Source organism: Camelina sativa, chromosome 20, assembly GCF_000633955.1.
Source record: "Camelina sativa cultivar DH55 chromosome 20, Cs, whole genome shotgun sequence".
NCBI classification, from domain to species: domain Eukaryota; kingdom Viridiplantae; phylum Streptophyta; class Magnoliopsida; order Brassicales; family Brassicaceae; genus Camelina; species Camelina sativa.
Window position 1 is genome coordinate 21,957,834 of NC_025704.1, and position 17,790 is coordinate 21,975,623.

General features: G+C 37.9%; 2 protein-coding genes across 2 annotated transcripts; one reads left to right on the forward strand and one right to left on the reverse strand.

Moving 5' to 3' along the window:
* Nucleotides 4,564–6,626, reverse strand: LOC104771389 (probable transcription factor KAN4). Its single transcript, XM_010495899.2, has 6 exons — nucleotides 6,218–6,626; nucleotides 5,981–6,057; nucleotides 5,712–5,751; nucleotides 5,473–5,593; nucleotides 5,026–5,110; nucleotides 4,564–4,864 (listed from the first exon to the last, which is right to left on the reverse strand). The coding sequence occupies exons 1-6, from the start codon at nucleotides 6,624–6,626 to the stop codon at nucleotides 4,745–4,747; spliced, it is 852 nt and encodes a 283-aa protein (XP_010494201.1). The 3' UTR covers nucleotides 4,564–4,744.
* LOC104772729 lies at nucleotides 15,819–16,121 on the forward strand. The gene has a single exon (XM_010497310.1). The coding sequence runs from the start codon at nucleotides 15,819–15,821 to the stop codon at nucleotides 16,119–16,121; it is 303 nt and encodes a 100-aa protein (XP_010495612.1).

The window sequence follows — 17,790 nt, forward strand, 5'->3', positions numbered from 1 at the left end:
CATAGCTTTGATTAGTCTGTTCTCTTTACATTTAGCATCTATCTTAGTAGCTTTTACTTTCTGCATTTTACATTTCATCAATAGGTTGTTAGTGACAAACATCCTTCATACTTGGCTTGACCTTTATGCACATCCTGATTGCTTGCAAACACTCATATTGGATTGACACCTCTTATACTGCAACATCATAAGGGGAATTGAAACACCCTGCACTCCATTCATTCATCATCATTCATATCTTATCCATCATATCCATTCATCACCATCCATTGAAAATATGTGTTTCAAGTAGAGAGGCTGTGTCAGAGAAGCATGTTTGTGTTAGGTGTGACAGGTACAAACACATGGGTAAAATTGACAAAAAGAGAACAAGCTTTTATCCAAAAGTCAAGAGGAAGAAGCTTGTGGAACCTAGGGTTTGTAAAGAACTCTAAGAGGTATAAAAGGAAGACGTGATAACAAGAAGAAGGTTACACACCTTGGACCTAAAATGGAGAGAAGTACACATGTGTGTGTGGTGTTGTCCCACCAACAAGATAGAGAATCTGTTGGTGATTTTTGTAGAGGGTCACACTCGTCGGAAAAGACAAAGAGTGGTGGTTCCTTTAGTTCATGTAGATAAGAGTGGTAGGCACAAGTGTGTGCTAGATACCATTGGCAAATGTGACTTTTGCGTTCTTATTCTAATAAATGATTCTGGACTTGGTCCCAAGGATGTAGGTTATCCAAACCCTGTTAACAAATCTCTTGTGTCATCTCTCCTCTATACTCTCCTCTCTCTGTTAAGCATCGCTCATACATAAATTTCATACAAGACTGTAGATCTAGCACACATCTCATTATTTCAACAACTATCATTATGCCTACATAATCCAGTAACATCCCAAGACAACATACAAGTATCATATAGGAATAGAGAACAACCAAATAACATGCTTTCAAGTCAGCAAGTAAACATCATCAATCACTCGCTGTCCGTAGAGATCTACAAGGTACGTCATATGCATATCTTCATCGTCTGTTAAATATCTACATATAGCTACTCTGTTCATTCTCATCGACTGCGACAAGCAATACTTGTTATTTTACACCACACAAAAAAAGAGCGAACAGTTATTTCACCATTGGGAAAGAAAGTATTATTTTATTTGTTCTTATCTCACTACAAGAAAACAAGGTGATAACTGACAGATTTACTGACGGCACTAATCCGTCGGTAATTACCGAAGGCTTACCGACAAATATCTGACAGAAGATTAGTTTGTCGGTTGTTCATCAGAAAATTACTGAATAGAGTAGCTCATACATAAATGTCATAAAAGTCTGTAGATCTAGCACGCATCTCATTATTTCAACAACTATCATTCTGCCTACATAATCTAATAACATCCCAAGACAACATACAAGTATCGTATAGGAATAGAGAACAACCAAATAACATGCTTTCAAGTCAGCAAGTAAACATCATCATCAATCACTCGCAGTCCATGGAGATCTACAAGGTACGTCATGTGCATGTCTTCATCGTCTGTTAAATATCTACATACAGCTACTGATCTGTTCATTCTCATAGACCGTTGGTTTGTATGTTGACCGAGATTGAATTTTTTTTAAACAGATGTGCCAAAAGAAAAAAGAACATGATATGTGGAGGTTGCAGATCATCAACGTTTGTCAGTCCTACAACTCAGTCAACAAGGGAGAGATTGAAGATACATTGTGTTGACAAAATTGTGAGAATGACAACAAGGCGTAAAGGAGCAACTTGTAAAACAGATAAGAGAAGATCACGATGACAGAATCCTCTCAAGGTAATGAAGATGCCAAAGTCTCAGTTACAACATGAAAGCTTGAAGATCATCAAGTGCAAGAATAGAGAAAGCTTGAGTTCTATAACTCAGTAACAAAGGGAGAGATTGAAGATATATTGATGTTGTTACTGGTTATAAGACTCAAGAGAGATGATCAAGAAGCAATGAGTAAACCTGATACAAACACATGTTCAGACACATAAGCAGTGAGCAAGTTGGAGCATGTGTAACCAGCTACAGACACAGACAAAATGATTCCTCAGATTGAGAATCAGAGAATCTACCACAGCCAAGACAGCTCAATGTGAAGTCACATGGAATGAAGTGACATGCGGAACCTTGGAGTCTTATTGTGAAGAACCAAGAAATGAGAACTCAGACAAGATATTCTTAATCAGCTAAGGAACCTGAAAGCGCATCAGAGCAGAAAGAAATGAGCAACTATAACAGAGCATAGATATATAGCAGTTGAGTAAACCTGAAGTACAAGAGAGCTGGAAACAGAGCAGCCAATGTTTAGTGGCTGTGTAGTGCAACAGAGCTGGAAACAAGGGAAGCCTCGTGAAGAGGTTGTGTAGTGCAACAGAGCGGAAAAGCTTCAAGTTTCAGCAAACAGTGGAACGGCTGTGTCAGAGAAGCACGCTTGTGTTAGGTGCGACAGGAACAAAAGCATGGGTCAAGTTGACGAAAAGAGAACAAACTTTTACCCAAAAGTCAAGAGGAAGAAGCTTGTGGAACCTAGGGTTTGTGGAGAACTCTAAGAGGTATAAAAGGAAGAGGTGGTAGCAAGAAGAAGCTTACGCACCCTAGACCTAAATTGAGAGAAGCACACATGTTGTGTGTGGTGTTGTCCCACCAACAAGATAGAGAATCTGTTGGTGGTTTTTGTAGAGGTTCACACTCGTTGGAAATGACAAAGAGTGGTGGTTCCTTCAATTCATGTAGATAAGAGTGGTAGGCACAAGTGTGTCATAGATATCATTGGCAAATGTGACTTTTGCGTTCTTATTCTAGTGAATGATTTTGGACTTGGTCTCGGGGATGTAGGTTATCCAAACCCCGTTAACAAATCTCTTGTGTCATCTCTTCACTATCCTTCTATCTCTCTGTTAAGCTTCACACATACATAAATGTCATACAAATCTGTAGATGTAGCACGCATCTCATTGTTTAAACCGCTACAATACTTGTTATTTTACACCACACAAAAAAAGAGAGAACAGTTATTTCGCTATTGGGAAAGAAAGTATTATTTTCTTTGTTCTTATCATCTTGAAGCCTACCAAACCTCAGTTCACACTAATCCCTGTTACATTTAGCCGTGTCAAAGCCTCTTTCCGCGATAGTCGTAGAAATTTAGCAAACAATATAATATGGTACCACGATGGCACGATCCTCTTTCTTGTGCTTAAAGAATCATTCATCCACGGTATTTTACAATGTTACGTATGGGTTATGGGCCAATGATGAGGCCTGGACCTATCAAGCTGAGCCGGCATAAATAAATTCTTTGAAAAGAAAACCAAGTTTCAAACTTATTTGTAGAAAAATTAGATGAAAGAAATTTTGAAAGTCTTAGCTGCTAGATTGGAATAGGTAATATTAATGTTAACCCTACGTGTTCATTATCGGATCTAGATGAAATAATTTCATTTAAATTGAAATATTGTCATTGATTAATAATTTTAATTAGGTGACGACGTATCTTGGTGTGTATAGTTTCACATGTCTAATTTGTATGGTTAGGGTTATTTATGTTTTTTTTTTTAATTGAATGTAGGGTTATTTATGTTTGCTATATCCACTATTTGTTTGTTGTCGCCTAGAAATATACTCCGTCTGTTTCATAACAAGTGTCATTTTGACACTTTGCACACAAATAAAGAAAACATATTAAAATATCTCTTATACCCTTAAAATTGAAATTGATTCTTGATATTCTTCAATGAATATGAGGTTAAAGTTGGAAATTTATGCTTAATTTTACATTGAAAATCTAAAATGACACTTATTTTGAAACAAAAAATCAGGCTAAAATGACATTTATGTGAAACAAAGGGAGTATCTTTTAGATTTCCGTTGATCATCGAAAAGTAAGACAGTTTTTTTAATGAAAATTAGAGAATTCAAAACTCAAATTTCAAGATGTTATAAAACAAAATGATTTTATGCTGTCCACTAGATATTTAATTTCACTTTTTAATTATTTTAATCATTATGATTACTCCAAGTCCAAGGTATTTGATGAGCACAAGCGTCCATGGGGAACAAAACCCGAAGTTCTGAAGGAAGAAGTTAAGGTCGCTGTTGGCCTTACGTAACAAAGCTAACGATCAAGACCAAAGATCATATCTTATTTTTCTATATTTTTAAAAAGAAATAAGCATTTCAATGAGCATGATACCAGCTTCTACCACACATCTTGCAATTTATTTTTATTGACCCATTATTCAATCTCACCAAATGATTTACTTTAAACTATAGATTTTATGTTTATAGAAAAAAAGTAAAACACAATTGACTATGTTACAAAAAATCTCTCCATATATACCAAAGTGGGAGCAGTGGAGCATACCAAAAGAGGAAAGAGGCAGTATAAACTTTTTAGTTACCAGAGAATCTTTTCCAGTTTGTATTAAAGTATGATAATTGAAGATTGAGATGTTTTTTTTTTGAAGATTGCAACAACAAAATTATCTCTACTTGACTTGAACTTGTACTCCCTTCTCATCTAGTACAACAATACCATAGCTACTACTTAATCCGATTCTCTTGTTTATACATCCGAAAACAATCATAGAACATTATAATTGGAAGAGGATCATATGTGACGATAATGATTCTTCCAAAGTCCATATGATCTAACAAGTTAAATTATGTTAAAACTGGCAATCTAAGCTGACTTATTTGTTGTAGTTCTTCACGTTAAACAATTAGCACTTGAGAAGGGTTAGATCGTTGGAGGGTTCCGCATAGTCCATCCCCCAACTCGGCCGCCCCAATGTGAATTCCAAATTGAGATAAACGTTTGTCGCCTCTTTCTCCTTGTTTTCCTATTTTTAAAAGATTACACATTTTAGGAACATAAGGTTATATTAGTGTATATATATATATATAATATATATATATGTGAAAGTGTACCATTTTTACCATTGTGGTTCCCGGTTCTAGTGACTACACAATCAATACACGAGATGAGGGAGAAGGAATGTACCTTAGTGTGATGAGTTGTTCCCAGTTGAGGCTCTGCATGCTTAGATATGCTCATAGATACTCCCTTTGTTGATGACCAAGAAGCCCTGTCCAAATTTTAATATTAAAATAATAAAATACATTTGAGAAATCTATTTATATAACTCGTATTATATTGCTGGACTCTATTAGTTATCTCTTCTTGTTATATCACTAATATCAAACATATTCAAAATGTTTTTCTTTTGATCTCAAGTTAAATTCTTTACAATCGTCAATTAATGTATATGAAGTTTGCCTAAGAAAATCAATAAGACCTTAACGGATTTAAAGATCAGGAGAAGTCCAAGTAACTCTACATAAAGCCCTAGGAGAAGGTCATATTCATCAACATTCACGCAGAACTAAGGCAAAAAGAGATTAAATGCAAAGCTTTTTAGAAAAAAATAAAAGAAATAATAAAGGAAACCTTTGGGTCTTTTGCACAGATGATGAGTTTGGCGAATTTGTGTCAGTTCCTTCATCAGCTTCTTCATTATTATTATTGTCCTCCATCCTCTGCTCTGCCTCTTTCTCTACCTTTCCTTCTCCTGTTTATTCCCAAGAATAAAAAGACAAATTTTATACAAAAAATAGATAAAGAAATTCTCTTAACATTTATATCTAACGGGAATACAAAAATCAGTGAAACTAGTTTGAATGCAATACCTGATGATCCTTTATCAGTGCATTTCACTGTTCTATACATCTGCATCCACAAACATACATTCGTGAAAAATAAAATAAAAATAAAAGGAAGACAAGAATAAAATAAATGGTTGGTTAAGTTTATTTCAACTGTGCAATCATATGTTAGCTAGTGGCCCAACTATATACATTTTCATAAATATTTACATATACTTATATTGCATTGGTATGAGATTCCATTAAGATTAATATTAAATACAAAACATAAGAAAAAAAGAAAAGAAACGGACCTGCAAGTGACTCTTGACATGAGCTAGGGTTAGATCCTTCACGTTCATCAGCTCCAACACTGATTTAGGCGTTGCTCCTAAGACCAAAAAAAAAGAAATACGAAACAAATCTTAATACTTTGGTTTCAAAACGTTTTACTAAAGTAACAGTCTAAGACAAAAGCATAAACTTGATTAGTTATGTCTCTCTTTATTTTATTTTTGTTTAAACAAGGAAAATGTAAGAAAAAAAAATACTTTCATGGCCGCCAAGAAGTTGAACAGCATGGACAAAGTGAGCATGAAGAGTGGAAGTCCATCTCATTCTTGGAGCTCGAATGCTTCGTTTAAGACCAACCATTGATGATGAGCTTCTCTTGAAATCTCTGCCGTAGATTTGGGGTTGGAACATGTTTGAGTGCCTTTGATGATGATGTTGGTGATGATGGTGATCAAAGCCTAAGCTCAAGAGAGGTTTGTTGAAGAAGTTGTTCTCATGGCTCAACTCACTGAGGCTGCTTCCGGAGTCACTGCTTGTAGAGCTCCGGTCCCCGCCGTGAAGAGGTTTCCCGGCTTGAGAGTTAGGAAGAAGGCTGATCTGAAGGGACAGATCTGGAACTGAGTTTGAAGCTCTCATGATACTGTTTCTTGACTCTAACATTATCATCTCACTACTTTCTTTATAGAACTTCTCTACTTAAATAGTGGAGATCAAGAATGTGCGGAGAGAGAAAGAGAGAGAGCTGCAAAAAACAACACTTGTATTTACTGAGAGAGAAAACTAAGAAAAAGGGAAAAAGTGGGTATTTCTCAATCCCTGTCACTATGTCATTAATTAAACAAAATTCTATTTTTTATTTATTAAGTGTTTATTATATTACTCGTTAAAAAAAGTGGTTATTATATTTTCACAAAACAATTTTGTACAATATAGTAACTATATAATCCCTCTGTATCATAAAGTTTGATGTTCTATAATTTTTTTCTTGTATTATAAAAGATGATTTCTTTAGTGTATTTAATATATTTTTATTCTTAAAATCAAATATATAATTAATGTTTTTTACCTTTATAATAAATAATTAAATATAGATATGCATTTGAATGACAAGTGTAAAAAATGTATGAATAAATGAGTTTAAACAAAATATAAAATAAAAGTAATTAATAATAATATACCATTAATTGTTTTCTTAATCCTTGTGAAAATCCTAAAACATCATGTATTCTGATATAGAGGGAGTAATTTATTTTGAAAATTCTTGTTACACCTCTCTTATCGTAGTTCTACAAAATGTTAGAGTCCTCACGTCCACAAAACATTATGAGTAAAAATATGAATGAGGAGTTATAAGATCGAATGATCGATAGTGGTTTTTTTTTTTTTTCTTTGGATGCGTTGATCTTTGGACTTAATGTTTAAATATTAAATAACAACTATTTTGACTTTACTAAAGTTTTCTTTGGACTTAATAATAATGTTTTTTTTTTCTTCGTTATAAGTGGAGTAACATACTAAAGCTTCATTGTTCTTGATCAGAGTTTGTGTAATGAAGTCTATAAATGGTAGTCGATATACAATTTGTTATGTAGGAATGATCTTCATACCAAACATTAGCTTTTTCCGAATTTTTTTTTCAACTCAATTAGTAGGGAGTCGAATTTTCAACTCTCATCAAACACCAAGAAATCATCTAAAAGACGAACGTAAAAGAAAGAGTGGTTATATTTCTATATAGTTGGAATTGTGAGAGTATTTTGGCTCGACACAAAAGTGATATGAGTTCACTTGAAGAAACAACTAATGATAATATATATTACCTCAACAATAATTATCTAAGAGAAACAACAAAGAGTAAAAGAGTTGAAAGACTATTATAACAATTGTATATTTTGATTAGTGGTTAAAAAGGTGAAAACCAGCAGAGAGAGAAAGAGAGACTGGATGTGAGATTATTAGATAATGAGTACCCTATGATTACTATTTTTAATAAATAAATAACAAAAACTTTAAATTTCCAATGCAATATGCTTTTAAAAGGTCTGCCTCTTTAGGGTTTTGATAGAGAATACAACAGAGGTTGTATTTAATATTTCTACTGCAAAACCTACAGATTTGAAAAGTTGACTGAGAAAGCAACTGCGGTTTTGTCATGAGGATTCTTGTTTGAACCACAACGTCGCTCCAAATAGAAAAATTTGTTTATCTTTTGAGAGTTGAAGAGAGAGACAAAGACAACTAATTAGTATTTACTCCCAATCGAATTAATTGCATTCTATTTTTTTTTTGTTTTTGTTAAATGCATTCTATTTATTTACCTCTATATCTATTAAATTTTCATGCTATGTTTCTTGGGTCGTGGCCATTAAAAAAAAGAATCGTACAGTCGGAATTATTTTGGTTCCATTCCGCCAATAATTCTGGTTTACAACTTTACATAAGCATGCATCTTATTATTATTATGTGTGTGTGTGTTTTCTTTTTGTTTACTATAGTCATCTTATTTTTCATGATTTGTAAGCCAAAAAATGTCCTATTTCTTTCATTGAAGTTTTGTATACCTAATATTTCTTATGAAAATTTAATATTTTCTTTTACCAATAACCAACGAGTTATTTTTTGCATACATCCAATATTATTATACCACATTACCGAAAAACAAAGTTTATATGTAAATTCTATATTCAGCCAAAAATAAAACATAAAAAAACTTCATTACTATCACTAAAAAGAAAAGGAAAAGAAATAAGTCATTTAATCACATTTTGGGTATTGGACTTATATAATATCACTATTTTAGCACATTTATAGCTAGTATATAGTATATACATATAACATATTACATGTCTCAAGACGCGAGATTAATGGTTTGGCATCGAAAATGCCGAAGTGGTAATATACGATGGAATATTTGGAAAGATAATTTGCTTTGTTATTGATTGATGGGGACACCTTTTTAAAAAATTTAGTAGTATATTGTTTAATTTTTTAATTCATATAATTTCTATCTGCTTCCTTTTGTTTGTTTGTTCTCTCTACTTTTGTTGACACTGTCAAGGCTCCTTTTTAGGTAAAATTACTGGAAACTCTCAAGGCTCTTGCTGCTCTTTGCTTTACCATTCAAAAACAATAAGATATATCACTTATTTATTGAATAAATGAATGGTAATTTGTTATTATATCTAATTTTGGTTTTGAGAACTAGACTTTATTTGAAGGGGAGTATGATATATTTATTATTATACTCATAGTAGATAAATAATTAAGAAAACAAATTTCAACATTCAAAAAGCTAAGATTGGTAGCCATGTGACACTGATTACTGTTGACTATATGGGTATATATGTAACATGTTCGAAGATGATTTTAATCAATAAACATATAAAAGTAGGCATTTATATGCATAAATAGTAGTATTATAACTCTTGAGAATTTCACCTATTCTTTATTTTTAAAGGGTTTAAGATGATAATCATGAGCTGTGAATGTGTATCCTAACTCCATGTCACATCTTATTCTTTATTTTATAGATTATTTTTGTATTATGTTCAATTTATATATAATTCGACGGGTTAGATCATAGTCATATAGATAAATAAGATATGTATTGATGAATGTGTATCCTAACTCCAAGTGTTATTTAAGCATTGCAAGGACGAGATTCATGTATACTATCATACATGTATATATATATATATATATATCCCCTTTTAATAAAAGAGAAGTACACAATATAATTTTTGTAAACTTTATATTTTTAATAAATGGTTACAAATGCTTACAAATATGTTATAGACAGGTTATAGATTAATCCATATATTAATATTAATGGTTACACCTCAATATTAAAAATATTTCAAATTGATAATTGATATACTAATGGTAACAAATAAAATCATGGATATTTCAAACTGTATTTTTGGAAGATTTTAGTCCTATATCATGTTGTTTCCAAAGATCTTTAAACACAATATTACAAATTTATTTTCCACAGATTTTATCGATAGACCACAACGTTAACCAAAGATAGATTACGAAATTGATAGATTGATTGGTTACAAATTAAATAGTGGGCTACAAGATAAATTACGAAATAAAATTTAACCAGTGTTATAGCACATGTATTTATCTAGAATCGTTAACAATATAAAACTTACAAAATATGTGTTTTTTTCAAGGTTTTATATTTAGCATATGATTTTATTGCATAATGTTTTATCCAAAAAAAACTTTTAAAAACAATAACGTAAATTATATTTTATATAAAAATACAATATAAATAAAATGAATTTCACGAAATAACATTTAACCAGTGTTATAGCATGGGTACTTATCTAGAATCATTAACAATATAAAATTTACAAAATAAGTGTTTTTTTCAAGCTTTCATATTTAACATATGATTTTATTGCATAATGTTTTATCCAAAAAACTTTTAAAACCAATAACATAAATTATATGTTATATAAAAAATACAATATAAATAAAATGAATTTCAACCCGTACTCTAGCACGAATTTTAATTAGTATATATATATATATATATATATATATATATATAAGATTTCCAATGGAGAGAAACATGCACTAATATTTTAAATGTGTACCCATGTGGTGTGTGATATTGTCAAATGTCCCTTTTGTATTTTATCTTGTTTCTTCTCGCATTTTATTTATAAATAAACCATGTATTGGAGAATGCAAAATATTCCATTTTTTAGAAAGATTTGTATCATTCCCACGTACGTCATCGAGCTCATACATCGCTTTTGCATAACCCCACGGACCCTCATCACTTATAGAAAACCATTTAACATTCATAAAAAAATACAATTTGTTTCATTTGTATCATTCTAGCTAGTAGTTATCATTCTAATGGCCAGCTTCCAATCTCTCACCTAATATATATATATATATATATATATATATATATATATATCTTAGCATTTTCTACAACTTACATTCAATGTTCTCTTCCACATTGAAATTTAAAGTATAAAAATGTCCAAAAAAAAATGTAACTAATCTCACTAATAACCATATGAAACCTAAAACTGCCTTTATCGCTCGCGACCTAACATCCGAGGACTAATTTTATGTTAAATACGAAAGATAACGCGAAAGATTAATGGATAGACTAATAACTTAATGATTTAGAAAAACACAAAACACTAATAATCTTGTCATGGAATGGAAATCAAAATAAAAGATTCTACACGTCCTGTATTATAACTGGGCGCACGTACGTAGCAAATATGGACCAACCTGTACACGTGCTTGGACCCATCGAATATTGATTTGTCATAAATAATAACTGTGGTCAATACAACTTGCATATATTGTGATTACAGAAGGGTTAAGAAAATGAGAGGCAAGAAAGAAGAGTTGTTATTAGTAGTATACTAATTATGGGTAACTAAGAGTCTTACCCACACTTCCTTCTCCCATTTTTTATTCACCCGCTAGTTTCACACACACACTTCACAATTAACTTAGAAAAATACGTTAAAATACAGGAAGAGAAATTTTATATACATAATTATACCACAAACTTTCAAATTAATACTAATTGACATAAGTACAATATTTTAAATTTTACACTTCACAACACTCAAAATTTAATTTGAAACTAAAATTTATCGTGTTAATAATATATTTAATTAGAGAAATAAGTTGAAAAATCCATATATGATCTAAATACATGTAACTTAAGTAAGGAAGATCTATAAAGAATTTTGTTAAAAATTTATTTTAGTACATTGTAATAGCAATAACCAATAATAGTAATTAGTAAATAAAACAACAATATATATAGTAGTAAATATAAATAGGGAAATTCTTACCAAAAAAAAATAATATATATATATATATATAGGGAAATCATTAATTACAAAATGTTGATAGAGAGGAGAGGGCAGGGGAAGGCATTAGCATTCTATTCTGTTGGTGCGGGAATTAGCACCCCCAACATACCGATCTAAACCCGATTAAAGAAACCGGTTATCTAAATCGGGAGCTCGACCTTGATTTGGACTTCATCTCTGAAGGCCCAATAGTACCGAGAAGCCCAGTGCCGAGATGACGGACCGACGTCTCAACTCGCCCTACGGCTGACCTAGCAAGAAAGGAGGGACTTTCCTAATCAGCTCGGCCATAATTAGGAAAGTAAATATATTCAGTAGATCTTCGAAAACCTATAAATAGAGGGCAATCCTCTCATTGTAAGATCATCCAGCAATTAATACAAAAACCCTAATTCCTCTTTATTCTTGAGCAAAACCCTAACTTGTTTTCAAGAGATTTCAATTCCTCCTTGCTTGTTTACTTTGATCCGAGTTCTTAGAGAGATAGTGCTACTGAATTTGTTTCCCCCTTCAAACAAATTCATTGTAGAAACTCAGTTTCTACAATTGGCTTCGTCTGTGGGGATGCTAAGTTCTCAAAGTCACTTCTCATTTTAGATTCCTTCACAAACAAGCAAGAATCAACACCATGTCTCCGGCCTCCAAAAACGGTGTCACCAACACAGTTGCTCTGCAACAAGATGACCCAGCCACCGGAGCCACCGGCTCGCGAGACGTCGCCGCGAATCCAACTGGTGGCGCACCCACTGCACGTGTCTACGTCCGGACGGGCGTCCGCTGCACCTCGGAGAACCCAGCAGACGACTCAACGACACTCTCCGAAGGAGTAGAGGACGCTGAGGTACCCCACCACGGGACCCAGGAACCTGACGAAGTTCCACCAGTTGACGGATTAGTTGATAGACAGACTTCGTCTGCAAAAATCGCCCAACCTCCCCAGCTCGTATCCATGGACGGCCTCCGTCACATGTTCGGAATAATCTCCAAGGATCTCCAAGGATCTCTTTCAGGCGATCTCCGCAACAAACCAACGGTTGGACAAGATGGAGCGCAGCGCTCCCCCGCCACTCCAGCAGAATGAGGCACCACTGCAGGAGATTCGAAGGAACGATCCCCTAAACCGCCGCCTGTTTAGCGATCCGCCACCTTCGGCTTTCCGATTCCCAAGCCAGCGTGTACCATCGGTACTCACCTCGGGAGTACAGCCCCACACCGAGCAGCCTTCTCACGGAGATCCAATATAGCCTTCTTGTCCCGAACTGGAGGAAATCCACCTCAAGATTAAGGCTATGGGGTCCCTCCTCCACCGAGCTGTGAGCTCGGCACCAGAGATCGATAGGATGTTCGAGGCCACACAACGGACTCCATTTACCAAGCGCATCTTGGAAACATACGTTCCAAATGTGAAGATAAGACTTCCAACCTACGATGGGATGAAAGATCCGATGCAGCACTTGACCTCGTTCATGGCTACCGTCTACAAAGGCCAGATTCACCGAGGAGCAGAAGGACGCCGGTCAGTGTCAAATGTTCATCGACAACTTGATAGGGAACGCACTCACATGGTTCTCTCAGCTCCCGGCGGAGACAATCGACAGCTTTTCCCAGCTATTGACGGCTTTCTTACGAAATTATCGGGTCTTCATAGAACGCAACGTCTCCAGTGCCGAACTATAGGAGATAGTTCAAGAAACCGGCGAACTACTGCGGCAATACCTCACCTGATTCAAGGAAAAGTACGCCATCGTAACAGTCGCCGAGGACGTCGCGATCGCCGCCTTTAAAAAAGGACTCATTCCCGGCTCCAGACTGCATGTGGATCTCAATATCCGAGAAGCCAAGGACCTGGACAAAGCCCTTCATCGGGGGTCTTGTGTCACTTACGTCGAAGAGAACAAGGAGAAACGGGCCACCAAGCCCCCTCCTCCTCGCCCGACTGCGTCAAAAGAAAAAAGCCGAGAAACCTATCAGGAACCCCAGAAGCATCACGACCCAAGAGATCCCAAGCGCGGAGTGGTCAATGCAATATCCGAGGATGAAGGACAGAGTGCCGTCTCCCCCGACTCACACGAAGAACTTATTTGCGATTTCCATATGTTCGGCGGCTATTCGACGGCCGAATGCAAGCACCTGTCCAATTACTTATTTGAGAAGTACCTATCCGGCGAAATCAAAGCTGTCTATCAACCTAAGGCTTCCCGCGGCGGTCGCGGAGGCAGAGGCCGAGGAGGAAGATTCGGGCGATCCAATCCTGGTCGAGGTCAGAAGGGCGTTAACCAATCGAGTAACGCACCAAGTGCTCCGCAATAACCACCTCCCGTCGAGCAGCAAAATCCAGCGCCAGTAGAGGTCCTTCCCACACCATCCAAGTGTCAAAAAGGACAGCAGAGCGAACAAGCGGCACCTCGGGGTCGTATCTCTATGATCATTAGTCAGACCGATGAATGCACAGATTCTGTCCGAGCCCTGAAAAAGCGAGCGCGCCAGATTTGTAACGTTCAGGCGATTTCCGAAGAGGAGGCGCTAAGCACTGATCCCATCGTAGAAGTCATGATGGGCGAGTTCGATGTAGACCAAGTCTTGGTGGATACCGGCAGCACGGTTAACGTTCTGTTCTTACAGACATTGCAAAAAATGGGCGTCACACCGACGCAAATCAAACCAAGAGCCAGAACGCTGAGTGAGTACGATGGCGTAGCCAAAACATCGATGGGGGACGTGAAGTTGCAAGTCCAAACTGGTGGCATAACACGTAAAACTAAGTTCGTGGTCATAGACGCCCCACCAATCTACAACGCCATCTTAGGTTCACCTTAGATCTACTCGATGCAGGCGGTCCCTTCCACCTATCATCTCTGCGTTAAGTTCCCAACGGTTGCGGGAATTTATACGTTATACGGCGATCAAAAGATGGCCAGGACCTGTTCCGTTCTCGAGAAAAAGCAAAGGCGGAAGGACGACACGTAGCAATTAGAGGGCGAGAATCACTTCGGTGACCCTCACAAACTGGAGCGAGATCGGCTAAAAGCCACGGGATGCCGAATTATACAAGTCAACATCGATGGAGCAGACCCCTCTCGAACGGTTGGAATTGGGGCCAAACTCGAGGATAGAATCAAGACCGAGCTGGTAGCATTTCTGAAATCGTGATCCTTGATGTTCGCCTGGTCCACTAAAGACATGGTCGGAATTGATCCTTCAGTTACCTGTCATAAGCTAAACGTCGACCCCACTTTCAAACCAGTGCAGCAGAAGCGTCGGCGTCTTGGCGTCGATCGAGCAAAGGCGGTACAAGACGAAGTGGAGTGACTCCTGAAAGCTGATCAGATAATGGAAGTACAATACCCCGACTGGCTGGCAAATCCAGTGGTGATTAAGAAAAAGAACGGCAAATGGCGGGTCTGCGTCGATTTCACCGACCTCAACAAGGCATGCCCTAAAGACTGGTTCCCGCTACCTCACATCGACCGACTCGTCGAGGCCACAGCAGGTAACCAGTTGCTCTCGTTCATGGACGCGTTTTCCGGCTACAACCATATCGCGATGAGCCCGGCCGATCGCGAGAAAACTGCATTCATCATAGACAGAGGAACTTACTACTATAAGGTAATGCCTTTCGGTTTGAAGAACGCAGGGGAAACCTACCAACGCTTGGTCAACACGATGTTCGCCGACCTCTTAGGGAAAACGATGGAGGTTTACATCGACGATATGTTGGTCAAATCTCTCATAGCAGAACAGCATGTCCAGCATCTCGCCGAATGCTTCGATATCTTTGATCGGTTCCAGATGAAGTTAAATTCCACCAAGTGCACCTTCGGGGTGACCTCGGGGAAATTCTTGGGATATATCGTCACCGAGCGTGGAATCGAAGCCAACCAAGGCAGATCGAAGCAGTGTTGGGACTCCCATCGCCAACCAATAAACGAGAGGTGCAACTCTTAACAGGTCGAATAGCCGCACTGAACCGGTTCATCGCCCGATCAACAGACAAATGTCTCCCATTCTACCAGCTCCTCCGGGTAACAAAGATTTTCATTGGGATGACGCCTTTGAAATTGCCTTCAAACAACTTAAGGAGTACCTAACCAATCAGCCGGTACTTGTCAAGCCTGAAGAGGGAGAGATATTGTACCTCTACGTCTCCGTTTCCAGTTCGGCAGTAAGCGGGGTGCTAGTTTGGGACGATCGCGGCGATCAGCGACCAATCTTTTATAGTAGCAAGGCCCTTAACGATGCAGAAACGCGCTACCCAACATTGGAAAAACTGGCTCTCGCCTTAATTGTTGCCGCTTGAAACCTCCGACCTTACTTCCAGTCGCACTCCACTGTCGTGTTCACTGACCAGCCGCTCCGGACAGTTCTTCACAGTCCCCTTCAATCTGGGCGAATCGCAAAGTGGGCGATCGAACTAAGCGAGTATGACATCGAATATCGATCTCGCCCGAGCCTGAAATCGCAGGTCCTAGCGGATTTTATCATGGAGTTATCTCCTAAACTCGAAGCGACCTTACCTAAGGAGGAACCTTGGACTCTGTTCACCGACGACTCTTCTTCCTATCAGGGATCCGGCGTCGGGATTATACTCTGATCTCCAAGAGGCGAGGTCCTCGAGCAAGCACTGAAACTCGGCTTCAAAGCATCGAACAACGAGACCGAATATGAAGCCGTCTTGGCCGGACTATGGCTAGCGCAAGGCCTGGGGGTGACATGCATCCAAGTTTTTTGCGACTCCCAGCTAATGGTTAGCAAATTTAGTGGAGAGTATGGCGCTAAGAACGGGCGCATGGAAGCATACCGCCAGTTACTTCGAAATCTCTCGGAGCAGTTAGCCTCGTTTGAATTGATCAAAGTGTCAAGGAGGGAGAATGCATCGGCGGATGCCCTTGCCGCCCTGGCAAACTATTCTGATCCGGGTTCGCGACGAATGATCCCGATCGAGTGTATCGAAACCCCTAGCATCGATCACACCGACTTGGCGTGCACCATCAGCGACACCGAGGAACTAATGGAAGTCGACGAACCTGCCCAGGAACCCGTTAATGTAACACAACCTCCAGATGATTGGTAGCTTAAAATAAAGATGTATATCAAGGACGGCAAAGTTATTGATGATCGCTGGCAAGCTCGGCGATTGAAAGCTCGATGTGCACATTACACCATGATGAGGGGCAGTCTTTTCCGACGCAGCTCGACCGGAACTCACCTGTGTTGATCGAGAGGAGGCGGAACAAATAATGATGGAAGTTCACGAAGGCGACGGTGGCAACCACTCTGGAGGGCTTGCACTCGCGTTGAAGATAAAGAAAGACGGGCATTATTGGCTGACCATGGTTGTCGACTGCAAGGCATTCTCGGCAAAGTGCGAAGCCTGCCAACGCCATGGACAGATGAAACACGTACCCCTCAAACTGCTGAACACTGTCACCGCGCCATATCTCTTCATGCGTTGGGTAATGGATCTCGTCGGCCCACTACCCCCTTCAAAATCAAAGAAATTCCTTTTGGTTTTGACCAATTACTTTACCAAGTGGGTAGAAGCTGAATCGTTCCACAAGATACAATCGCTAGACGTCACCAATTTCATCTGGAAGAACATCATCTGTCGCCACGGGCTCCCTTATGAGATCGTCACTGATAATGGAACACAGTTCACTTCGCTTATCACAAGACGCTTTCTAGGCAAATGAGGAATACGCTTAAGCACCTCGACCCCCCGATATCCTCAGGGGAACGGTCAAGCCGAGGCAACCAATAAAACAATAATAGACGGATTGAAGAAGCGTCTCAGACAAAAGAAGGGAGCTTGGGAAGATCAGCTTGATGGCGTGCTATGGTCCTACCGAACTACTCCACGGCGAGCCACGGGGCAGTCTTCGTTCTCGTTAGCCTATGGTATCGAAGCACTGGCTCCAGCCGAGGCCGGAGTACCAACACTTCGCCGTACTATGTTGGTCGACGATTCC

Bases quoted from the DNA above. Each gene is read 5' to 3' on its own strand.
- LOC104771389 (XM_010495899.2), bottom strand. From the start codon at position 6,626: ATGATAATGTTAGAGTCAAGAAACAGTATCATGAGAGCTTCAAACTCA. The intron at 5,111-5,472 runs GTTTCCTTTATT...AAATTTGGACAG, and splicing joins TCTGTGCAAAAGACCCAAAG to GGCTTCTTGGTCATCAACAA. The intron at 4,865-5,025 runs GTACATTCCTTC...TTTTAAAAATAG, and splicing joins GAACAACTCATCACACTAAG to GAAAACAAGGAGAAAGAGGC.
- LOC104772729 (XM_010497310.1), top strand. From the start codon at position 15,819: ATGTCTCCCATTCTACCAGCTCCTCCGGGTAACAAAGATTTTCATTGG.